Source organism: Juglans microcarpa x Juglans regia, chromosome 6D (genome assembly GCF_004785595.1).
Source record: "Juglans microcarpa x Juglans regia isolate MS1-56 chromosome 6D, Jm3101_v1.0, whole genome shotgun sequence".
In the NCBI taxonomy this organism is placed as follows: Eukaryota; Viridiplantae; Streptophyta; class Magnoliopsida; order Fagales; family Juglandaceae; genus Juglans; species Juglans microcarpa x Juglans regia.
Window position 1 is genome coordinate 2908271 of NC_054604.1, and position 25827 is coordinate 2934097.

The following is a 25827-nucleotide window of genomic DNA, read 5'->3' on the forward strand; positions in this document are numbered from 1 at the left end:
TTGAATAGAGCGGTAACAATCCATATATATATATATAAAATTAATTTTTAATCTTTTTGTATCAGACCTCCTATTCATTTTGATTCTTTACCACTGAGCTGCTATTCTCTTTCTAATCTTATTTCCTTTTACGTATTTCTATACATGTATATAATTCATCAAAATATACAAATTTCATATCATAACGATAGTTTTAACAGCATCGATTATGCTATCGTTCAATGACGACAGCTAATGGAGCCCTCTCTCTCCTCCTCCCTCTTTCTCTATGTGGCACCAACACTCCGATTCTGACAACTTTGATCGGAGTCGAAGTCCGCTCCTGATTGAAGTTGAAGTTAGAATTAGAGCCTAACTTCAATTCTGATAAAAGTTAGTCGGAGTTCAGAATTGGACTTTTTGACTCCGTCAGAGTCGGAACCCAACTTTAAGAGAGATTGTGTGTTAGACCTTACCCCTTATCCTTAAAAGGTATGACCAAAAGATGATTCAAGAGTTTGGGGATGCTATTAGGGTCATTATAAATCGTTCCAACAATTATTATAGTAATAATCATCATCCATAAAAGAAAAAAAAAACTTAAAATACTATGGATTTAGATCCCCTAGCGACCAAACTCTAAGACCTAGACTTAAGAGAGAAATATATTAAGTGAATCCTACATTTATAAATACCCAAGTAATTTTTTCAAATATCACTGAATGCTTAATGGATGTTGCGAAGTCCAATTCACGTCTTTTCCTCTCCCACCATAAGCTCTAGAATTCAGTTAAGAACTCTAGAGTTTCAAATCAAAAGACTGACCGCGTTCTAAAGTTTTGTACCAGTTGATCATATATTTTGGAACAACAATATATATTAATATATGGATTCAATTTTGGCATAATTTCAACAAAACTAGCAAATTATAGGTACTTAAAAATAAGACTAACTATTCAGCCCCAAAATTCAAATAGGGTAATACTCTTATCTTGCCAAATAATATTGAGTAATACTACTCATCATTCTAATTTTCATCATCCTATAATCTGACATTAGATGACTAGAGACTATCTATTATATTTCACTTGTGAACCTATCATCTAATGCCACATCCTAAGATGTTAAGAGGATGATGAATAGATTTTTTCAAGAATATTATATTATTAAAAACATTTATTTAACTATCAATTTCTCATAATATGACATTCTGTTTTAAGGTGAGAGTACCATGTCCATCCTCTGGAACTACATAGAAATTATTCCAAAGATATGCCTCAACTCAACCTTATCGTCATCATGTTGGCCTGGTTTTTGCTAAAGAGAGAGAGCTGTTTTACATTCTGCATCTTTTTCTTCTTTTCCGTTCAATTAATATACATGGAAGTAAAATTTGTTGGACCAGAAAGATAAGTAATAAGCACACAATTTTTTGGTATTATTTGATTCAAGGCCGTCTTTCAATGCTAGGAGCACAACTGTACACAAAACTATGCATGGTACATGAACAAGCTATTGCCAGCGGCACAAGCAATTAAGTTTGTCGTTGGATGCCAAGCCAAATGTAGCAGCTTGGAACTTAAGTTAGAAGAAAATTCATTAGCACCCGAGCTTGAGTTTTCATGCCCTGCGAAATCAGAGAAAAGAGAAGATAGGTTTGAACTCCAACCGGAAGCAGGTTAAAAGAACTTTTTTTTTCAAGAAAATAGAAAAGAAAAGATAAACTAGTGCGAATACCAACCAAGGCGATAAAATCCACGTGTCAGGTTGCTTAAAGATGACCTTCTAGCCCTTGGAGCAGCACCACGAAGTGGCTTCCTGATTTCAAGTATTTTTTTTATTTATTTTTATTTAGCTAGTTGGGATTGTCGATACTATGCAACTTTTGGTAAAACGAAAGAGAAAACACAGATTTGACTTGGTTTGACGGGGTGCGTATACACACAACACACAGCAACAAATATTTTACCGTGTCATGAGAGAAATAGGGTTATGACATATATTTGTACTAAACCTAACTGGTATGGTAAATTTTCCAAATAACCCCACTTCTTCTCCAACCTATTTGTCAACTCTCCTGACATAACTTTAATTTCATGCTAATAGGTCAGATGGGCTCTGTTCGGCTTTGCTCCACCCATCTGGCCTCAATCTCAGCTTAATTTTTTTTATAGGTAAAAAATTAACACGAGCTATATCTCCAACAAAGTTCAATATAAACCAAGTCAAAGTATCCCGAATGCCTGAGCAGCATTTAAACATTAACGGTATCTGCTATCCAATGGATTATTCATTTGCCATTTTTATAGACATTGTTAAAGGACATGGTTGTAATAAGTGTAGCTTGTGAGGGTATAATCGTCAATTGTTAGTATATATATGTTGTTGTACATCAATGAATAAGTAACGTGAAGTATTTTCCCTCCATAAGTGTCTACATGATAACAGAGACACCGTCGTCTGAACTCGCTGGAGTAGTTTGTGGTGTTCGATCGGAGTAATTTTTGGTGTTCGATCTCAATTTTGTTGTCGAATCTAAGCTCAACAGTGGCTTCTGCTATTGGATCTGAGGTCATCGTCATTTTCTAAGCATCCTAGCGGCTTCTCCTTTCATCGTCGGCGGCCGGAAGGAGGTTCAAGGCATTTCCGTCGAATTTCCGACGTCATCTCTGGTATTGAGGGGTAAGTTCGTTGTCATTGCCTGTGCATCTTGACGTGTTCCCCGTCGTCAGCGCCTACTGGAACTGCTGCCTGTCGTCGGCAACGTTGAAGGGACAGAGTGTTTGGTTGCAGGGATAAGCAATCCCATCCTCAAGTGCGGATAACCCCAACCCCAACCTCGAGCAAGAGTTTGTTCCTAATTCGGAATAATGCCTGTTTGGTAATGAGGATAAGGTAATTCCTAGACCATTATTCTTGCTTAGGATAACTAATCCAGTTTTAAGTTTCGGTTGAAGTCAGTTTCGGCCAATACCTGATACAGACCAATATCAGTTGGTTCCGAGCCACAAAACAAGCCAGTTCCGAGGCGATACCAGCCGGTTCAGAGCCGATAAAGGTCGAAACAATGCAATTCAGAGCCAATACATGCCGATATAGTGTAATTCTTATCAATACAAGGCCAAAATTTTGTTATTTGAGTTGTTTTCGGATACTTGGACTGAGTTTCTACATTTCTAGATTGTGTTTCTCAGATTTTTAAGTTCAATTATGGTTTTTCTCATATCTTGTGTGGAGTTTATGTCTCCAAGTTCAATTGTGATATTTTTTCTGCATCCATGACAGCTACATTTGAGTCACAATTACATGATGCGGTTGCCTCCTATGTTGCTCATGGTAGGCATGGAGGCCAGAGTGGTAGAGGTCCACGTGGGGGACGTGATGCCAAAGGTAATCACACTCGAGGTCGAGAATCTCGTAAGTGCACCCATTGTGGTTGCACTAACCACTCAGTGGACTATTGTTGGGATCTACATGGTAGACTATCTAGATCTGCTAATCAAGTACTTATCAAAAAAGATCCGCTAATCAAGTCATTTGCCAAGATATGATTAGTATATCAAAGGATGAGTACGATAAGCTTTTGGGTCGCACACGGACTTCATCTTTTACAACTACTCTTGCCCACTCAAGTACAGCATTCATATGTCTTGTCTCATCCACTCAAGATCCATGGATCATTGATTCAGAAGCTAATGAACATTTGACTGGTTTGTCCTCTGTATTATCTAAGTTTGATACTATGACATCTCCAAAAAAGTATTACTCTCACTAATGGTTCTCTTGCTAAAATTATAGGCATTGGATCCACTAAGCTCAATAACTCAATATCCTTGTCATTTGTTCTATACACTCCTAGTTTTCCCTTTAGTTTGATGTCCATTAGTAAGATTACTCAAAGTCTTCAATATTCAGTGACATTTTATCCCTTTTCATGTGTCTTTCAGGATCTCAAGACTAGTACGGGGCATGAAGCTGGTAGTTTGTATTATCTTGATGTTAAACAGTCACCCACTCGAGCCTTTACATCCTTCTCATCATCTGCTTGTGAATGACACTGTTGCCTTAGTCACTCCTCTATTTCCCTTTTGAAGCATCATGTTAGGAATCTAGGAAATGTATCTCCCTTTTCTTGTGAAGCATGTCCACTTAGTCTTTTGTACCTCGAGTTGATAAACGAGTGCTCAGGTCCTTTTGAATTGGTTCACTATGATATATGGGGATCGGACCAATCAACATTGAATCAAACAAGTTTCAGTATTTTGCCACATTTATTAATGACTACTCTCGCGTGACATGGGTGTTTTGATGAAGGCAAGATCTGAACTTCTTTCCATATTCAAAGTGTTTTGGAAAGAAATTAAAACTCAATTTAACAAAAATGTTCAAGTTTTGTGTTCTGATAATGCTAGAGAATATCAATCTAATGTCTTTGCTACTTAAGTAATAAATGAATTGTTCATCAAATTTCACGTTCTTATACACCCCAACAGAATGGGGTGGTTGAACGCAAAAATCATCATTTGTTAGATGTAACCCGAGCACTTTTACTACACATGCATGTTCCTAAAGGATTTTGGAGTGATGGTGTTCTTATTACTTGTCATCTTATTAACTGTATGCCTTCATCAGTTGTTGATGGTTCCACTCCCTTCTCCATCTTGTTTCCTTCATCTCCACCATTTTCCCTTCCTCCAAATATCTTTGGGTGTGTTTGTTATATTCATAACCTTGACCCAGATTTTAATAAGCTTGATCCACGTTCTACCAAGTGTTTTTTTGTTGGTTATTCCCAGACTCAAAAAGGATATCGTTGTTATAGTCAGTTCTTAGACGTTACTTCACGAGTGTTGATGTTACCTTCTTTGAGTTCAGACCCTATTTCTCGGACACACCTTCGAGTGTTGAGTGTGATCCTATACCATTACCTACTCTTACACTCACAACCTTACCCAACCCTCCTCAATGCCTCCCCCAGTTCCTTTTACAAGTTTACTCGCGTCGCTTGCGGCTGCCGACTCCCATGCCTCCACCAACCGTGTCTCCATCTTCAAATCCTAAGTTACCTAGTATTTCAGACTCTCCACCTATTGCTCTCTGCAAAGGTACTCGATCTTGTGTTGCTCAAACATCTGATTAATCAATTTGTCTCATATCATGCCTTATCTCCTTCAGTCTCATGTTTTACTTCTCAACTTTCAAAATTTTCTGTTCCTAAGCCAGTTCAGGATGCTTTATCTGATCTGGGATGGAGGACAGCTATAAAAATTGAAATGGATGCCCATCACCATAATGAGACATGGGATCTTGTTCCACTACCACTTGGTAAACAACATGTTGGCTGTAAATGGGTATATGCAATCAAATTTCATCTTGATGGTTTAGTGGAACGTCTGAAAGCTCGCTTAGTTGCTAAGGGTTACACTCAAACATATGGCATGGATTACGAGGAGACTTTCCCCCCAGTTGCCAAAATCTCCTCTATTCGAGTGTTGATCTCTTTTGTTGCTAATTTAGCATGGCCCTTATTTTAACTGGATGTTAAGAATGCATTTCTGCATGGCGACTAGCATGAAGAAGTTTATATGGAGCAACCACCTGGGTTTGTTGCTCAGGGGAAGTATTAAGGTACTGCAAGCAAGTTAAAAAATGCATTATATGGTTTGAAACAATCTCCTTGAGCATGATTTGGAAAGTTTTCTAATGTTGTATTGGTATTTGGTTTTCATAGATGCCAAACAGACAATTCGGTATTTCACCTATATAGTGATGCAAATCACATTTTGTTGGTTGTATATGTGGAAGACATTGTAATTACTGGAAGTGACTCTGCTGGAATTGCTAGGCTGAAACAGTTTTTACATGATCAATTTCAGAAAAAGACTTGGGCAAACTTAGATATTTCCTTGGAATTGAAGTCAGTAGATCTAAAAAGGGCATCGACCTATCTTAGAGGAAATATGTACTTGACCTCTGGAAGAAACCGACATGTTGGGTGCACGACCTATTGACACTCCTATGGACCCAAATTGTAAATTCTTGAAAGGGGAAGGGGAGTTGTTTAGAGATCCAGGTAGGTATCAAAGACTTATTGAAAAATTGAATTATCTCACTATCACTAGACCGGACATCTCTTATGCAGTGAGTGTACTGAGTCAATTTTTACAAATGCCTAGGATCTCACATTGGGATGTTGTAATTCATATTCTTCGTTATCTTAAGCGAGCCCCTGGCCTTGGATTGTTGTATTGACCAAATGGACATCTTAGGATTGAAGTCTTTTCAGATGCTGATTGGGCAGGATCCCCTTCAGATATAAGATCTACTACTAGATATTGTACCTTTGTGAAAGGTAACTTGGTTACATGAAAGAGTAAGAAACAAATAGTAGTAGCTCGGTCTAGTGCAAAAGAAGAATACAGGGCAATGACTCACACTACTAGTGAGCTGACATGGTTGCAACACTTCCTTCAAGAGATTGGGTTTATAGCTCGTCCCTCTTCAGTTATTTTGTGATAATCAAGCCTTAGTGCATATTACCTCTAATCCCGTGTTCCATGAGAGGACTAAACACATAGATTAATTGTCACTTCATTCGAGATAAGATACTAAGTGGTGACATTTCTACACCTTTTGTGAAGTCTGCCGATCAACTCGCAGATATGTTTACCAAGTCCTTGTGTTGGATTCGGTTAAAGCTTATTTGTTTCAAGCTGGGTTTATATGATATATATGCCCCAACTTGAGGGGGAGTGTTAGAGGACATGGTTGTAATGAGTGTAACTTGTGAGGGAATAATCGTCGATTGTATGTAGTATATATATGCTATTGTACATCAATGAATAGGTAATGTGAAGTATTTTTCCTCCATAATTGTCTACAGACATGATCCTCTAACATTCTAAAATAAGCAGCTTATGATAGGCACACATGCAGGGCATAAACTAAGAATTGCAGTAAAAACTGATACACAGAAAGGGCAAAAGAGTTCAGTATACAAGGTATGTAAAGTAGGATGCAAAGGAAAGAAAAAAACAAATTTCTCAAGAAATAAAACCATTTTGAAGTATTTTCTTTTCTTATCCTCGTACTTTCCAATAAGACTGTCAAATGAAGTTAGAGTTCAGGAGCATCGAACATATTTAGATATATATACACACATCGTCTATTGACTATCAGATTAAAATTATATCCCTATGGGTTTGAAAATATTTTATATAACTTCAAATTGCTAATAAACTGGGAAACGGAGAACATGATATAAAGATAAGAGCTAACCTGTTTGGGCTTTTGCTAGCTTCTATAGTGATCCCTTCTGCACCTCCAACACCATGGGAGAAAATGCGAAAAAGATTGCTAAATCAAATTTACAGAAGTATGGTCACTTAGGCTGCTTTATTTTGGAAAAACACACGAAAACTGATTTATGATGGCGCTTCCCTTGACATAATTTGCAAGTGCAGTTTGGGTAGAAAAGACAAACCTATAAGATCCAGTTGCAAAATGAATTCCATCTCCACTGACACAACAGTCAAATTTATCAAATATGGAGTCGTTATTATACAACTCGCCTAGCTGCACAATAAATGGTTACTGTCAGATACAGGGATACATGTAAATGCATATTGAACTACGCAAATTCAACGTTAAAGAAGCCTTCACAGAATACACTAAATCACAAAGTACGTTAACAACATTGCTAAGAAAAAACAACTAAGTTAAGAACATAGTTGGAGGATACATCCCTTGGTTCTAGAAGAGGAAACACAAGAGACCACTAATCATTCCTTTGGAGCTAAGCTCATGATTTTGTGTAATTTGTACTCATTCCATTTGAATTTGCTTATTGAATGTGAAAATGAAATGTGCAAGAGCAGTTAATTAAATACAACAACAATTGGAGATCCATACTTAGAAATGACAGTTCCAATTCACAATACTCTTTTCAACATAGACATTCTAACATTCATGGGAAGTATCTTTTTTAGATGGTCATAAAGGATTCTGTTTGCTCACTTACCTTGGGATGCAAGTGATCATGAACCTTGAATGTTGCAACTGGTGATGAATCCATTCGCACGTCCCACAGCTGCGACAAGAAATAAAGCTTTAATTAGTACAAGTTAATTACATTGAGGGCAATCAGATATCAGAAACCAGAAGACACATTTGCCATCAAAATTATCATTTGAAAACCAATTACAAGAGAAGCATCTGATGTTGTCTTTTAATCAAAGTATATATATATATATATTTATAACCGAGGGTGTCCGGGCTAGCTTGCGCGCACCTCGACTAATCCCACAGGAAGTTAATGATCAGGTAAACCTCTAGTGGCCCCAAGGGGACTCGAACTGGTGACCATTGAGGAGCAAATCCAAGGCCAGACCAGCTGAGCTACCCCTCAGGATTACAATATATTAACATCAACATAAAATAAAAAAAGACGGTTCACGAAAGAAATTAGAAACTAGGTGTGAAAAGAACAGGTGTAAAGGCACAAGGAACAAGAATACAATTGTGAGAATCAGGCCTTGTTTAGATAGTCGAATGAGATGATCTGTGAATAGTAGTGAAATGGTTTGTAAATAGTAATGAAATAGTTTGAGTTACGATATTTTATGGGATTTTGGGAAAGGAGAAAAAAAGTTGAATAAAAATATTATAAAGCTAAAATTTGTTAGAATATAATTTTTGTTTTGGAATTGAAAAAGTTAAATTGTTTTTTATGTTTTGTTTGGAAGTTTAAGAAAGTTGTAATGATTAGGTAATGATTAAATAAAAAGAAAATTTGAAATTGAAAAGTACTTGTGTTTGTGGTGTTTGAATGTGAGATGAGATGGGATGAGATGAAATGCGAGCATCTTGCAATCCAAACAAGGCCTTAGTGTTCTTTCTCAGTTACAAAATCTATTATGAGCTTATTCTTGTGTTAAAATAACTTGTCAAAATTATGATAGATACCAGAAAAAGAACTTGCCTTCTTCAAAGAAAAGGTTTTGTCCCAAACTACAAAGGCTTTAGGCCATAGTTTTGTCGCATAATACCTAAACAGAATAATATTTAAGTCTAATAACTAGATTCAAAAGAGACATTTTCTTATATATAATTGCCTATATCCATGAAAAGAATCATTCTTATATGAAGGAGGTTTTTAATTGAACAGAACATTTTCAATTCAGTAATGAGACCTTTAGATTCATGTAATCACGACTTAAGATGTGTCGCCCATCATTTGAAAACTTTATATCAGAGATGGACGCAATGATCTCTGTAAAAAATGATTTAAACCCATGGGACCCTTCATCTTGTAATCTGCAAATTCAAACTCCATATCAAAGTATCAGATCATCTTCCCATGCATTCCTAGTAAAAAATATGATGAAAATAAATTTGAGCTCATGATACATAAACCATGGGAATGAAACATATACAAACATAAACTCACATTCTTGCACTCTGGTCACATAAGGCTGAACACCGCATGTCAACCAGGCGTATAAAACCTCTAGAGCTACTGTATGCAAGCAGATTGCAGTGAATTGGATGGAATTCAGCTGATGTTATGACCTCTGAATAAACATGTGACAGATTAATTAGTCAAAGGTAAAGGATTAATCTATGCCCTGTGGCCTTTATTTGCCCCTTTTTGCATAGATAAATGATATATGAGCACATTGGGGTTGTTGCCAGTGATTTACAGATTATGAAATGACATAATTATTTTCTTTGATAAGCATGAAACTACATAACTAATGTAGATGAATTATCTATAAGGACTTGGCTATATTAGTACAAGAAGGATTTTGTTTATGCAATCACCACGAAATCTGGTGACAGAGGTGAAAGGTATGTTACATCTTTTTGCTGAGTATGGGATTCAACATGTACTAAGGATGGGAAATGAGGCATGAGGCTGCACATCGACTAGCATGCTATGCTTGGAAGGTTGAAGATATTGAGATGTGGTGGGAAGTTGTCCCAATGTGTGTTGCTCAGGCTATATGGCTTGACTAAGTTCATATGTAATGACGATCTTTCTGTTATTCTGTTAATGATATTATTTCTGTTATAAAAAAAACTTATGATACAAAATACGGAGAGAAGGAGACATATACATATATATATATATATATATATATATATGCTACCACAATAGGGTATTTACAAATATAAAGGTGGCAAAAATTATATGATATACTATCTAAAAGATGAACAGAATTACCAGTAAGATCCTCCATGTTTGAGGGCTTCATGTCAATGATATTGAAACACTGATTACTAATCTCAAGGTTCCACAAGTTTATTCTAAGGTCATCTGCGGAAATAAATGTCTCGCCATCACTGTACAGAAATTATGAAACCAGATTACATTTAGTCACATTATAACATCTATGTTTTAAAATCAGGAGAAAGGTAAGGGTGACTAGATCATGAAAAAGCAATGACTGGCTTATGTGTCAAACTAAAATTATAAAGCCTTCTCTTATATCCTACTCATAGGCAGCAAGGCAATCTCCGTGCCAGAAATTTAGCAAGGGCATGGTATGGAGACGGCAGGAATAAACTTACCTATTATTGGAGATGGAGTTGATGTTAAAATCATGAGCATGGGCATACACCTTTCGACATCTTGTACGAGTAGTGTCTTCAATATTAGCAATCTAGTTACATAACAGACTACTATAATTAGGCTTATATACTAAAGAAAACCAATGCAATCAACTACTAAAATAGATATATCATAATCTAAAGATTACTACCTTGGAATACACTCCTTGAGATGGCAACATGTTTGTCGCCATCTTTTCAGTCCATTCCACATTATGCCCATTATCAACAGATGGTTTGTCTTGTTCACTCATGAAACTCCTTTCAGCCAAAAGTGCATTCTCTGAACACAGAAGTGGATTAGGGTCCATTTCTTTTACTTTCTTCACTCTATGTTCCTTGACCTGGCCTCAAAACCACAGAAAGAACATGTTAGCATCACCAACATCATTTTATCCTTTTGGCATAGCATGGTCCATCACCCTCCCACCCCCCCCCAAAAAAAAAACACACACAAACCTAAATCTTCAGTATTTTTTTTAAAGTAAAATTTTTATTAATAGAAATCTAAGAAGCCCAATTACACAGGACATATACAAGAGAAGACACCTACTTAGGAAAAAGAGGAAGAAATAGATACATCATGAACATTAAGCCCATTGAAATCTATAGCCATCATCCAAATAAATAACATGATGAAAAAAGGCTTTTAAGCTCCTCCACCAAACATTTGTTATCTCCAAAACTTCAATTTTGGCTCCCTCCAAATACACCACAGGTGGCATGTGGCATCTTCCAAACTATTGCAATTTACTGAACACCATAATGACTTCTTTAGGTGGCAAAAAGATTGACCACCCACGCAATCATAACCCATGCTAGCCCCACCCTGTTGAAAAAATCATCCCACAAAACCTTAGCAACCTCACAATGAAGAAGCAAGTGATCCACCATTTTACCACTTTTCTTGCATATACAACACCAGTCGATTATAAAAGTCTACCTTTCCCGTAGGTTGTCCATGGCCAGGATCTTCCCAAATGAGGCAATCCATACAAATAAACAGATTTTAAAGGGGTCTTTCTCTTCCAAATGTTCTTTCAAGGGAAAAAGTTGTTCTCTTGATTGGCAATGGCCCTATAGAAGGAGCAAACAGAGAATTCCCCTTTTTTGGTGGAGTCCACAGCATATTGTCAACCTCTTGATTTCTTATTCTCGTGGAGTACAATAGGCTGAAGAATCTTGAGAAGATACCGACTTCCCAATTATGGGAAAAACCGATAAAGTTAATATTCCACTGAAGAGAACCACCCAAAATCCTATAAAATTAGGAAAGGTGTCCTTGAGGGCTTTATCTCCACATGAGATGTCATGACAGAATCTAATCCTGAAACCATCCCCCACCACAAATCTTTTGTCTGTCAAGAAAATACACCCCATCCCCTTCTAATATTTTTCCATAGCTCAACTCCATAAGCACCTTGCACCTCCATAAACCACCATATTTGGAATTAATCATCACCTTCCACGAAGTCACCCTTTCATGCTGATCAAAGCCATTTCCCAAGACATGCTCGATTAAACACCCTCATATGTTGAATCCCCAACTTACCACCTAAGATTGGAGAGGATATTTTCCCTCAATTGACTGGGGAAATTTGAACTCTTCATCTTGTCCACTCTAAAGGAAGTCACGTTGAAGCTAGACAAAAGGCCACACCCTATGTTAAAGTTACCAAATAAGTCTCTCACTTGTTCTATTTTCCCCTTACTCTCATCAATATCTGAATATCTAGTGCACCTACTCTTAACTCTCCAAATTATTCACTCTAAAGAGCATAATCGAAATCGGAGTATTTGAAAAAGGACTAGTTTAATAGAGTACAGCAAGCAATTCAACCAAAGGTACATCTTCATTTCAATATAACCAATCAGGTGAAAAGGTAGACAAAACTACCAAATGTTCAACTTCTTCCCACAATGTACAAAATTGTTTGTATCTCTAAATTTTTCAGGGTAAGGCTTGATCATTTTTCTTTTTTTGAGCAAAAGGGCAAGAGGGGGGAGAGTGCACGAGCTTGACTATAGTAGCACACTAACCAGCTGGGTTGTCCTTTGGGAGGGGAGTAGGTGGGCTTGCAGAGAACCTGCAAAGTGGGGTCAATGTAAAGGAGCCGTAAGCACTTCCTCAAGTTCAACTTGAGGCATTGTCTGACCCTAGTCTCACCAAGGGCATAAGGATACCATGCTAGTGAATGAGTATAATACGCATGATTCTCATCTCCTTAACATCATGCCAATGGAAACTCAAAACATGAGCTCTCATCTACCAGATCACACGAGATAAATCCTCTTACACCAAGCCAACACCCTCGGTGGTAATACAAAATCCGGTTAATAATATGTTGAAAAGATCTATTGGGAAATAGCTAAAGATTAAGAGAGAGAAATTTACTTATTGTGGAAAACTCATACCTTCCACAGTTTAATTGTCTTATCATTTGTTGAAAGGACAAATAGTGATCCATTCTGAGTTGCACACCATCTCACATTGTTGATTTTCTCTTCAATTTCCAAACTCTTCAAGTAATCAAACTAGATAAAAGATAATACCATCAGGATCTGCAACGCACACAGACAGACAACCCAAATGCACCAGTACTGAAAACAGGAATAAATGCACCATAGATCCCAAATTATGAAACATTTGAGTATAAATCATACCTCAGGCTCATGACTCTGGAACTCGGTCTTATATTGGAATTGAGGATGGTGCGTGAAACTAAAATCCAACTGCTCCAACTCATCTCTAGAAAGGTGCTGGTTTGAGGTCTAATAAGCCAATGATTAATGAAAACTATATCACAAACCCAATTTTATCCAACATTAGATGCTAAACAACCAATACAGCTGCCAGGTTAAACAAGAAGACAGCCCAAGATTACGAATTCAGAAAAGTCTTCCTAATTTCAATTTTAAACAAATGGTGAAAACGCTCCCAAAAGGAATGGTTGGTTCTTACATCTTTCTCATCCTTCCTTTCGAAAATTACAACACGACCACCCCGATCTCCAACAGCGAGGTAATCACCACTCTTCTGGAAAGCTATCGTGGATATGACATCGACTAAAAGAAAGTCCAATGCTTCTTGTGTCAACAAGTGAATAAATTATATGAAACATTATATCAAAACAAAACAAAGCTCTAGCTTACCATCAAAATCCAGAAATTAGTTAAAATCAAGGTTTGGTTGGTTGCTGAGAAAATGGATGAAATACAAAAACAAAAAATTGCTCTCGTGTCATCAATTGCTTTTGAAGCTCAACTATAATAAGCCATGTATCAGACTAATTTCAAAAACCATCTACAAGATGATATTCTTGAGTTTTTTGTTCCTTCGACGATTGAGTAAATAGCATAATCTGCCTGAACCGAAACGTTGTGCTATAAGACAACTTTCCCCGGCTGAGTAAGAATTTAACTTCCCCCAGGTCCGAAACCACAGCAAAGAAAGCTCAAGGTCAAATTTAATTTCGTTTGCTACAGTTCATTCTCAGTAACCAAACACGCACAAACAGAGAGGTCCTAACCGTCTTGGACGTCCTCTCCGTGAGGTCGTTCGCCGAAGACCTGAGAGAACTTCCACTCCAGAGGAGTGCGGGAGTCGGAGCTCAAAGTCATGGATGCCGTCGAAGCGAGGCCGTTTTGATGGGTCTCAGGAGCCCGGCATTGGAAGCGCAAAGAAAGACGACGGTGCTTCTATATGTGGGTTGGAGTGAGATTCTGATTCCCTGAGCTTTGATTCTCTCCACTCGATTAAATTGTTTTATAGATCATGCGCCAAAATATGCCGTTCTGGGCTCCGCCATCTTTCTTCGGGTTCTCAGATGGGCCTAAATAAATCTTCAGCTCACAATTATTAATATGCTTTTGCTTTCTTTGGCAATACAATATATAAAATATTTTTCTTTTTAATCACGCGTTGATATACCATGAATTTTATGTCACTTGATTTTATAAAAAATAATATGAAATTTTCAAAATTTTGTTTTTATTAGAAAACATACTATATTTGAGCGATGCTACTCTTCACTCTTAATTTCTCATTTTTAGAAATGTTGATTAATAGAAAATGTCTACAAAAACTTTGTAAGAAACTCAACTGTCAATTAGTTGAGATATTTTCAGGTATTCTGTGTATAGTAATAAAAAAATAATAATAAAATGTTGAATAGTAATAAATAGTAGTGAAATATAATAATAAAATAATAAATAGTAGTGAGATATTCTCAATATATTCTCAGTACTCAAACTAAGATCGATGCAATTGAAGACAATAATAACCGAGATAAAAAAACAACATCCAAGTAACATTTGTATAAAAAATAATTAAAAAAAAAAGACTCTTCTAATCAATCATCAAATCCAGTCTTGCACAAACCAGCGTTCTAAGTATTTTATGTTACCTTAGTGAAAAAATTAAGAATAATGATATCCACACAATACATTTACAATATATTTCAAAAAACGTGTAGAATAATAAGAGTATTTTTGTAGCATGATGTTATTTTTATAAAGTAATTTACAAAAATATCCTTTTTTTAAAATATTATTATATAAAGTGTTATAAAAAATAACGTATATTTATCATTTTTCAAAACAGCTGAAAATTAAGGAAGGAGATGCATGAAGCTGGTGTTTAGGTGAATGCAGACAAGACGGGGGTGTCCCGAAGGATATACAACTGAGAGCACCAAGCAAAATTTTATGAATCCAATGCCGAAAGGCATATCCTTGAGAGTGAAGAGTGTTTTTGCCTTTCGGTTGTTAAGACCACGAGTGTCAGCCTTGTTCTTAACAAAACACCCTTTTCAAAGAGAGTTTGTGGCCAACTGTTTGGAGCTGCCCATGATATGAGAAACAAAACAACCATTTCGCATGTAAAAAAGACAAACCAATTCACTGCATTAATTCTGTCTTGTGGACAGTGAATCATAGATTTTGATGCTCCGACCTTAAATGGAGCAGACAATCCGACTTAGTAATTGCTGTAGCAAGTAAGTATCATGTCTCTATTATATTGATACTAAGGAAAACCATAACTGCTATAATTTTTTCATGCAAATTTCTATACAAAATGACGTACTGAATGTTATATCAACAAGTTACGAACAGTGCCTTTTACATAATTTTTTTTAATAATATTGACAACCACACTCTTATCTTATTTTTATCTTAATATGTAAACTGTATCACTTTTATTACTATTGGATATTCTTTTAAATTTTGAAAATAAAAATTTATGAGTAATGTTCCATCCAATGTTGATTAATTAAGTTTGCGTTTATTTATTTTCTTTTAATTGAATTGGTATTTGGTCCATTTGTATATAAAAACGGTTTCACCTCATCTCATCATTATAGTTTTTTTAAAATTTTCATTCAAAATATAATAAACAATTCAACTTTTTCAAATTTCAAAACAATAATAATTTTAAAAAATAATATTCTAACAATATTTTATTCAATTTTCATATAAAATCATCTTACATCATCTCACTATTCAAACGAGGCCTTCATGATAGCCCTAGCAACCCTCTTGCTTCAAAATTAAACCGAATTGCTAATAATGTAACTTATAATCTTGTCCAATGGACCTCAACCCATTGTCTTCTCTCAGGTTCCAATGTCTCATTCCATCCATTCGGTTCCACAAGTTCATAAATATAACATTGGAAAGTCTCTTGGTACATATATCTTTACCAAAATACATAAACCCTAGGAAACAGTAAACACCCAAATCAAGTACCAAACCTAGGAATAATTCTATTGTCTTCTACATTCTCCTTTTTTATATATTAGTCCTTGAGCTTGCACCCACTAAAAAAATATAACAAGGTTTAAGAAAAACCTGGCCCTCAAATTTCATGTCTAAGAAAAATGATTCCTTTAGATTTTTATTTAAAACATAACTGATCGTGTGGCATGCAACAATGTAATTGATGATTATGATTTCACCAAGAAGGGATGATATATATATAGCTACAATTATGATGGTGACCTAAAATTCAAAAATCAATGTGGAATACAACACGAGTCACTACTACATTGATGAGCATCTTAGATACATACTTGCAAATGGGAAATGCAAGTCCAAAATTCCGACATCAACGGATCGATACATTTAAAATCTCATATATATATATATATATATATATATATATATATAGCAACAAAATGATAGGGATCCCATCTCATTCATTCATGAATATTGGTCCATAGAGACTGTCCATGACAGCACACTGCATGTTCTCTGAAGGTTTCCAGTGCCGCTTCCTTTGATTTATGAACCAGTTATTGATTTGCTTCTGATCTAGGCCTGTTAATTCAGCCAGTGCAACTTTGTCGACTTCCTGAATAATTAAAGCATATAAGAATTGTCAAGGATGTTTGAAATCATTCCTGCTGTAAAACCCTAAACCCTAGCACCAGTACATTTGAATTCTAAACTTACGGCAGAAAGAAAGCATGCAGTTTTGCAACTACAAAAGGGATGCTTACGGTTGGGTATGGCCATTTGTAGTGAATATTCCACCAGTCCAGCAAGATTTGCCTTGCTTCTTTTGGTAGCTTTCCCTTCTTCTTCTTTTTTGAGAATTCATGCTTCAAGCTACTGATATAACCACTATATTGTCGCAGGAGCTTGTCCTTTAGCTCATGATCATTGTGTGTAGGCTGGCACTCCTCCACCACTCTTCCTCCACTGACATCTTCATCCAATGACCCACATACTTCCTCTGGTAAGAGAGAAAAAAATATAAGAGGATACCAAAAACCTAACTTGAACATGCTCCAGAGAAATGTGGTCAAAATCAAAACAAGATCATGGAGGGTTCATGAAAAATGAAGTCACCAAGGGGATCACATGCTAAGAACATCCTATGATGAGGCATTTAGGGGTATCTAAGCAAGAGAAGTTCATTCGAAGAATGTCACAGGTACAAAAAATATAGGTAAATTTCAGGTGAACATGTAATATAGTGTCACCACATTTACTGGACATACTTATTTTCCACCATAACCTTTTTTGTTAATATTCCTCACTTTTGAGGAATAAGGAATACCGTTATCCTACCATCATAGACACCATTGTTATGAAGAGAAATTGCTCTTTTGTCAAATGAAAACACGCACCTTTATCAAAGTACCCAAAAAAAAAAAACCACTGAATCTTCTTATTTTCCAAACCATAATAAATGCAGGAAATTTTACAAAATCTCGTAACCCTATTATTGGCATTGCATAAGCACTCTATGACAAAGGAATTAAAACTCACAAAAGTTGGTTTCAAATGTAAGGTAACAACCAGCACATGACATGCAAAGTGGTTTAGCAAACCAAAGAATGCATGGTTGTACAGACAAGATATTTGATGTTATGTTATGGCATGTGATTGCTTTACTTGATCAAGCGTGGATGGTACAAGACAGAGAGACTGCCAGAGTGGCAGTCATCATCTTAAGAATAAGAAAACCATATATGCATGTGTTTATGTGTCACCCATTAATCAAGTTGTTTGCAAATGCTCATATTTGTCAAATCAATTAATCTGTTTTCGGTAGGCGTGACAACTTTGTGAATACAAAAAAGCTCACACACATTACCAAAAACAGCTTAATTGATTCGACAAACAAGAACATGATTCACAAACAACTTGATGAATGTTACAAAACAATAGACTTCTCATTGGCAGTAAGGATCACTCTTGACAAAAATTCTAAGACATCGAACAATAATAATCTGTTAATTTGAAAAATAATAACATAAATTACATATTAGAGAACACCAATTTTTTCATATAGTTCTTGACAAAAGAAACTTTGACTTGTCAAAGAAAAAAATATAAATTGGCAATATATATATAAATATGTATGTATACATACTAATGTATCAATTCAGAAGTGCACGTATTACTTTTAACTAAAAACAGCAAACCATAAAGAGTAGCCAACAGGAACAAAACACCGTGCAACTTAACGACAACCCCACAACAGTGAAAATAAAAAACCTAGGCCGACAGAGGCGGGAGCACCCTGATTGTCCCGGGAAAAAAAATTAAAAATAAGTAAAAATATGAAAAATAAAAAACATAAAAGAGAAAAGAAGAGTGGCCCACTGACCCACAACATAGTAAGCTAAAGTCATAATAGAGTCTACCAAACTCACCTATCTCATGAAGCAGGATCCCATGTTTCCTTGGATGTGATATAACAATATGGGCGGGACCCACCAACACCAATATTTACGTACAATAAGAAAGTGCAAAAAGAAAGTAAGTGAGAGAGAGGAGGGAGATGGAAGACTGAACACAGACAAAGAAATATTCGGAAGTTCGTTGTGTCCTATCGCAGTCAGTGGGAAATGGGAAATGGCGTCTTTGAAAGGTACAGCAATCAAGAACGAGAAAGAGAAAAGGAAAGCAACAGCACGAGTGAAAGATATAGGTAATCTCCGCAGGCCCATGCTTTCTTTTCAACTTTCTGACGACAAAACCTAGAGTTTTCTCACGTTGGCCTGGATATATACGTTGCTTTCCTTCCTTAAATCTGGGGATAAAGGGTACACATAAACAAGATTTTTGGCCCATTTCAGCAAATAGTCAAATGGATTCAAGTCTTCTTTTTCTATCTCAACCAACCACCCGAACTTACAAAGACGAGAGAGAAAACCCTAAATCCCGGCTGTACCCAAGACACAATTCTTCATTCTTTTGTTCATGCAGGGTATTTAATTCCCTCCCTACCAACCATTTTTTATTCCAAAGCTAAAACCAAAATCAAAAACCAGATATTTGATCACTAGTGCATTGGACCTTGTGACAGAAACTATCGCAGGGGGAAAGAGCGGGTACGTGACAGAGAAACTACGGGCTGAGGACGACCGGTCACTGTCCAATAGAGTTAACATTCCTGGGCGGGGGAGTAGTAGCGGTCGGTCGATGGCTAGAGCTGAGATTTGCAACTGCAGGTAAAGTTGGCAGCAGCGGGAACTGCGGGAGTCAATTCGAGGCCGCGGACAACTTCTCCACAACACGTTGCAGAACATCGTAACCCAAGAATTGAGAGAGAGAGAGAGAGAAAGAGTTATAAGGATACACAAGCAAACACATTTTCACCACAAACCTCGTGTAAGGCGAATGTATTTTTAAAGTATTTTATAAAAATATCTTTTATTTAAAATATATGTAAAGTATGGAAAAAAATAGCGTAAATTATTTAAAACATACTCATATACATATATATATATATAATATGTATATATAAATTATATACAGATTAAAAGGCCGGCACACTGGGACTTGAAGCAGCACGAAAAGATATCTGGAAGGGGGCAAGCAAGACCGGGGGGGAAAAAGAGAAGGAAAGACGGATGAAAGAAACAATGGCGCTCTAATTTCAAGTTCCTCTTGCATCTAAAATTCTGGTTTCAGTCATCACAGCGCATACCATAATTAAATTGGGTTCATTCGCAGGAATGCTAGAGGGAAAAATAAATCCCTCTACTAAGGCAAGCAAAATACCTAGCTAACTGGGTACTAGTGCAGAGACATTGTCGATCGAAGAACACCTGAAACGTACAAAACAGTTTCTCTAGCATTTTGGTCTCATGCAGAAGGATATATTATCAGATTTTCTGAGAATACCTCATTATTCTTCATTATTTTATTATTACTTTTTACTTACTTTTTACTACTATTCACTATTATTCAATATTCTATCATTACTTTTTTCATAATTGTTAACTACTATTCACAGAATAACTCAGAATACTTTACTACCCAATCGTTATTTAATTTATCCCAAATCATGGTTCAAAATTTCAATCATGTTAATCTGCTTTGTCTGTCTAGTACTTCAATCATGCATGTCAACAAATTGCAACCCATTTATAATTCATTAGCTGAATGTAAAATAATTGTACTTATATCAATATTCTAATTAATGCTTGTATTCATGCATTCTTTTGCGTTTTCTAGTTATGGTATTGGATATTATATAGTCAAGATACTGCAGAAAGGTATGCATGAAATATAGTCTCCAGAGATTATAAACAACTCGATATTGGAAACTTTATTTTGAAAACAACAAATCTCGATCGTTGATGCAAAAAGAACCTCCCTTATTTTCACTATTAATAAATAAAGAAAATCAGTCCTTTCAACGTAATTAATTCTCACAAATATAATTAATACACATGAATAATATGCAAATGAAACCTGCTCTCTCTCCTCTCTCACTCTCTCTCTCTCTCATTTGTCACATAATCCTCTAGAGATCTATCATCTGAACTTCCTTAACCCTAACTATACACATAATATATATAAATAAACATACACATACATATACATATACATATATATGGATATAGCAAGAATAAACAAAAATAATTTTAAACCTAACAAAATTTCTGCCATATGGAAGTTCATGACCATGTATAAACCTATAAAAATTCTACACAAACAGCAAAAATACTTGTAACATTAGTTTAATGCCTTCCAAAATCATTTTTGTAGGGATAATGATGCTTCCGCCATCACAAAATCATTTTTTTTTTCATAAACACAATTTGGAGATGGAAGAAAAATAAATGAGGTAGCTACGGGGAGATCAGTACAAAGGGATGGAGAGTTTAGTTCTCGAGGAATAATGGCAGATCATCAATTTCAATTACTAAAGTTCCCAAACCATAAGAGAAGATAAATACATGAGACAATCTACATCGTATATAGTGATACAAGTTAATAAACAAAGATATTAGTTCCTTGAAAAAGACCGGTTACCAATAATACAGGATGCACAGCTTTCCAATATATGTGAGAAATTAATCTATTAATAAAAATATTATTAGTGGGAGATTGATTATTAAGTTGCATATGTCCCATAGAAAGGGAAAAAAACGTTAATCATTTGCAGATGGGCACAACCAAGCAAGTCTCTCCAATCTAGGACACTTTTGGGGCATGAAATGAAACACCCCCCTGCGGGGTGTTTATAATTTAGATGATATGAAAACCAGCATAATGTTAACGGTGAGACGGAGTGGAACGGGTTTAACGAGGGCATCAATGTGGCAGATCAACCAGAAGATCATAGTTTAAACCTTCAAAATAGAATGCACTTCCTAAACAGCCAACAACAAGCAATTAATGTAACATATGTCAATCCCATTTCTGTGTAAAAGTTCACATAGGGATAACGTCTAAGATATACTAGTCTCCTAAAAAATTCAATGAACCTGCTCAAGCACACCAAAAATCATATCAAACCATTATAAAACTCAATATAAAGCCAACCATGCTACCCTTGTCTGCAATATATTCCTTTGAAATTTAAACTTTACAAAGTTTTCACACGTCTGAACCACTTTTACTAATTAGTAACTTTCCACATCAATGGCTCTTATTTCCAAACAAAATCCACAAACTCCATGCCACCCTAGTATTAAATATTGCATGAATTAGCAGCTTTCTCTCATGGTGATGCTAAAAATAGCTTGGGACCGTACTATATGTGCAATCTCATAGGCTTGACAAGATAAAAGTGGTACTAAAGTAAACATTGTGGTAGCAAATTCCATCTGTACCAAGTACAAAAGCCCATGGATTCTACAATTATACTAACATCTGCCTAGCCTTGAAAGTAGGACATCAACAGTGATCAAGTCCCTTAAAAAAAGAGATATGTCTCAAAGAAAGCTGAGATCCATAATGAAACACGAGCAAATGTAATATTTTAGAAACCCCACTCACTGTACTTCACCCTGACATGATAAATTGTTTTCAATGCAAGATTCTCTTAGGAATCTATTTGTTAATGATGTGCATGATTTTAACAAGAAAATAAGATTTCCTTTGGGTTCAATTTTTATTTCATACCTTCAAACTAGCTACCAGCAAAAAATCCCCAAAAGTTCTTTTTCTGTCATAGAAACCATTCGATCTCGATATCCACATTTTGGATGGAAGAATTAATCCAGTCCTAAGCTCTCTCCCCATGTTTCATTTTTATCATTGCCCTTGGATTGAACTCTCTAGTTATTGAAAGCAGACATCATCAAGACCATTACCTTTTATCTATAAGATACGGTTATAGAAATGAACTAACTCATGATCTGAACCTACATTTCAAAAGACCACGATCATTTCAAATCACAAAGAAGCACGTGTCATTGAATTAGAACAAGTAAGAAATACCAAATCAACCTTGCCCTTAAACTACTATAAGAAAGGAAGGAAAGATTCACAAGAACCACTTCAAAAACTGGGTTTAAAACAAAAGTAAGAAATTACTATTCATTGATCTACAATAAGTAAGAAAACTGACACCCACCTAGGGAAATTCATTTCCAAGTTTGGTAGCAGCCTAAAGATGGAAAGAGAGACTAGATGTAGCTAACCAACCAATGTCCAACACAAGTCAATAAATATCTACAACAACAGGAAGGATAGCAGCACGTCCAAGCATGATCTGACAGTTTTATATAAGCTGATATGAAGTTGTAAATTACTAAATCAGCTTAAAAGATGCATAAGTTCTACACAGGCTTATGGTATCCACAACCTGCCACTCAAACAATGTGATCCACAGTGACATAAAATTACTAAAAATAACTGTAGTAATTTTTGGGCTCCAAAAAAAGAACCAAAAGAAGAAATTAAAAGAAAAAAGCTTGAGACACAAAACCCAGAAACTCAATTACTTCTACGAGGCCCTCGATTGCAATGTTGTTGTTGTTGTCTTCAAGATAATTATTCGATATTAGAAATCGAAACAACCAAAAAGAGAAATAAATGAAAAGGCTTTCTATCATCTACCCATTAATAAATAAAACTTCTTCATCTGTTCAGAAATGAATAGGGGCACCTTTCCGAGAAAAAGAGTCTCATCCATTTCTAGGGTTTTGTTCAGCAGGTAATATATTCAGTGCCAATTAGGGAATTTGACCTATGAAAGATAGTATATTTTACTGTTCTTCACGTGAGCCTGTGCTAGCGTGCACAAGATATCTGGCTAACGTGCGCCTATCTTCTTCTTTCCGATCTAAAGACCTAATGTTGCCATGTAAATCCACTGGAATAGCAAAGAAAAAGGTGAAAACCTACCAGAACAACAATATGGATGCAGCAACGTAGAAAATATAAAAATTAACACAGCACAAATTTCGACAAAGCAAAAAAATATATATATTTTTTCATATTTCATATATAAAGAAGGCAGAGAGAGAGAGAGAGACCATAAACGCAGCTTCTGGAAGCGCCGTTACAGAGAGTGTTGAGTTGAGTTTCAATATCGTTCAAGAAAGAAGTAGCTTCGTCGAAAGGCCTCTCGAGATCCGATTTATACTTGGCCAATACATCGCAGTAAGTTTCCTTTAAAGAGAAAGAGAACAACATTTAAGAACAAAGATAAAAGAAAGAAATTCAGAATAAGGCATTTTCACAGAGAGAGAGAGAGAGAGAGAGAGAGAGATAGACAGCAAGCTAAATTAGAAAAGGTTTTGTTAGGGTTAGGGTCCAATGCAAAGGAAAATTGTGTCTGCCTGAGAGAGAGAGAGAGAGAGAGAGAGAGAGACCATGAACTGGTCGAGCTCTGGATCGGCACCCAAGCGAGATGAAGCAACGGGTGCCCTATAACATAGGTTGCTTTCTTTTCGAATTTCGTCAAACACGTCCGCTATCTCCGGTGGTGCTCCGACCTGAAAAAAAAAACACAAGAAGTATAAGAAAACCCTATTACATTTTTATACCACAAAATCTCCAAATTTCGGCCACTAGTAGGATCATATGAATGTATTTTTTTTTCTGTTTTCATCACAGAAAATAAAGTTTGGCAAAGCCACTGAAGCCTCTTCTACTTTGTTTTTTCTTTTTCTTTTAAAAAATCTTCTTTCCTTTTTCCTTTAGAAGATATGAAAGAAATTTAAAAAAAAAAAAAAAAAGCCATGGAAAAATACGTGATTTTGGGGGATTTTGGCAAACCAAAATGGGAAGTATGTTCAGGTGGCGAGGTAAAGAATACAGTCTCTACTGATCCCATTCACGACGGGAAATACCGCCATGGCAGAAAGAAAGGAGAAGCTTAGAAGCCCATATATAACTGGAAAGGACGATATTTATATGCGTATACTGTATACACACTTTTTTCGGATCTGTAGTAGGAACGAACAATTTAACACTGAAATTAGGACGCAACCAGAGGTTCCTGAATACGACAACTCGATAGTCAAAACGACGGTCATCCTAAGAGGCCGACTTCAACTTTCCTTTTAAGTACTTTACGTTCCGTTTGGTTGAGAAAAACCGAACGTCAAGAAAATGATTAGTTAAGAGAAAACTCGGTTTCATGATATATCACGAGGTTCTTTCTTTTTCGATTAGTTAAGAGAAAACTCGGTTTCATGATATATCACGAGGTTCTTTCTTTTTCATTAAAAAATACTTTTCGTACGTTTTCCCAGGAACCAAACGGAGAGAGACATAACACAACGTTTCTCTGAAAAAAAAAGAGGCTCTTTCACCTTTTGACAATCGATGTAAGCTTGGACAAGTTTAGGATATAGAGGATGGGAGACAATTTTCGCTCTTGTTGCACCGGAAACTTCCTCGTCTGAAACTCCTCTTTGAATTTCGGCCACCATGGAAGCAGCATCAGACACGGCCGAAGATGCTGAACCTGATAACAACCGGTCTGGCCCAAAGACTGGCATCCGGTCTCCGAAACCGACAACCGGAGACGGGAAGGACTGGTAATTGGTCAGGAAATAGCTATCCATTGAAGGCTGCACGGAGTAGTCGGTAGTGGTCGAATGGAGTCCGTACAGTTCATCCATAACGAGAGAGAATTGAGGTATAAAACTGGGTGTAATTGTGTTTTGAAAGTGGGAGAGAGAGAGTTGAATAAAATAGTAGCGCAGAGAGGGAAGGGAAGGGAGGAGGAGGGTGTGTGAGAGTGAGTGAGTGGTCTCTTCTCTTTGGGAAGCGTAAATTTTTAGCGTACAATTACAAACAAGAAGAAGAGAGCACTCTTTTCAGTGTTCAGTCCATGTAGACGACTGGGACCACGCTCTTTGTGCGGAGCGTGGTGTTCCACTCCCATTTCCATGTATGTACTAGAGTCAAGGTGGACGCAGATAGCTTTGTTCCACTCAAAATTTGACGTAGGTTGGCTTTTTATTTATTAAAATGTTTAAAGCATTCACATCTTATTCTTTTCGTTTAGATCATCAGTTTATTTCAACT

General features: G+C 36.2%; 2 protein-coding genes across 2 annotated transcripts; both read right to left on the reverse strand.

Moving 5' to 3' along the window:
- Window positions 1–1295: 1295 nt before the first annotated feature.
- Window positions 1296–14410, reverse strand: LOC121234823 (serine/threonine protein phosphatase 2A 55 kDa regulatory subunit B beta isoform-like). Its single transcript, XM_041130939.1, has 14 exons — window positions 14121–14410; window positions 13553–13656; window positions 13255–13362; window positions 13006–13125; window positions 10743–10934; window positions 10552–10643; window positions 10205–10323; window positions 9428–9551; window positions 9171–9294; window positions 8000–8068; window positions 7463–7554; window positions 7258–7335; window positions 1721–1797; window positions 1296–1606 (listed from the first exon to the last, which is right to left on the reverse strand). Exons 1-14 carry the CDS (start codon window positions 14209–14211, stop codon window positions 1470–1472), a joined length of 1527 nt encoding a protein of 508 aa, XP_040986873.1. The 5' UTR covers window positions 14212–14410; the 3' UTR covers window positions 1296–1469.
- A 2173-nt stretch (window positions 14411–16583) lies between these two features.
- LOC121268789 (homeobox protein knotted-1-like 6) lies at window positions 16584–25596 on the reverse strand. The gene is made up of 5 exons (XM_041173051.1): window positions 25107–25596; window positions 24162–24284; window positions 23823–23958; window positions 17091–17326; window positions 16584–16942 (listed from the first exon to the last, which is right to left on the reverse strand). Exons 1-5 carry the CDS (start codon window positions 25416–25418, stop codon window positions 16784–16786), a joined length of 966 nt encoding a protein of 321 aa, XP_041028985.1. The 5' UTR covers window positions 25419–25596; the 3' UTR covers window positions 16584–16783.
- Between the last annotated feature and the right edge of the window lie 231 nt (window positions 25597–25827).

Bases quoted from the DNA above. Each gene is read 5' to 3' on its own strand.
- LOC121234823 (XM_041130939.1), bottom strand. From the start codon at position 14,211: ATGACTTTGAGCTCCGACTCCCGCACTCCTCTGGAGTGGAAGTTCTCT. The intron at 13,363-13,552 runs GTAAGAACCAAC...TTGGCTTATTAG, and splicing joins AAAGGAAGGATGAGAAAGAT to ACCTCAAACCAGCACCTTTC. The intron at 10,324-10,551 runs GTAAGTTTATTC...ATTTCTGTACAG, and splicing joins AACTCCATCTCCAATAATAG to TGATGGCGAGACATTTATTT.
- LOC121268789 (XM_041173051.1), bottom strand. From the start codon at position 25,418: ATGGATGAACTGTACGGACTCCATTCGACCACTACCGACTACTCCGTG. The intron at 17,327-23,822 runs GTCTCTCTCTCT...CTCTCTTACCAG, and splicing joins TTCCAGAAGCTGCGTTTATG to AGGAAGTATGTGGGTCATTG. The intron at 16,943-17,090 runs GTAAGCATCCCT...TTAATTATTCAG, and splicing joins ACAAATGGCCATACCCAACC to GAAGTCGACAAAGTTGCACT.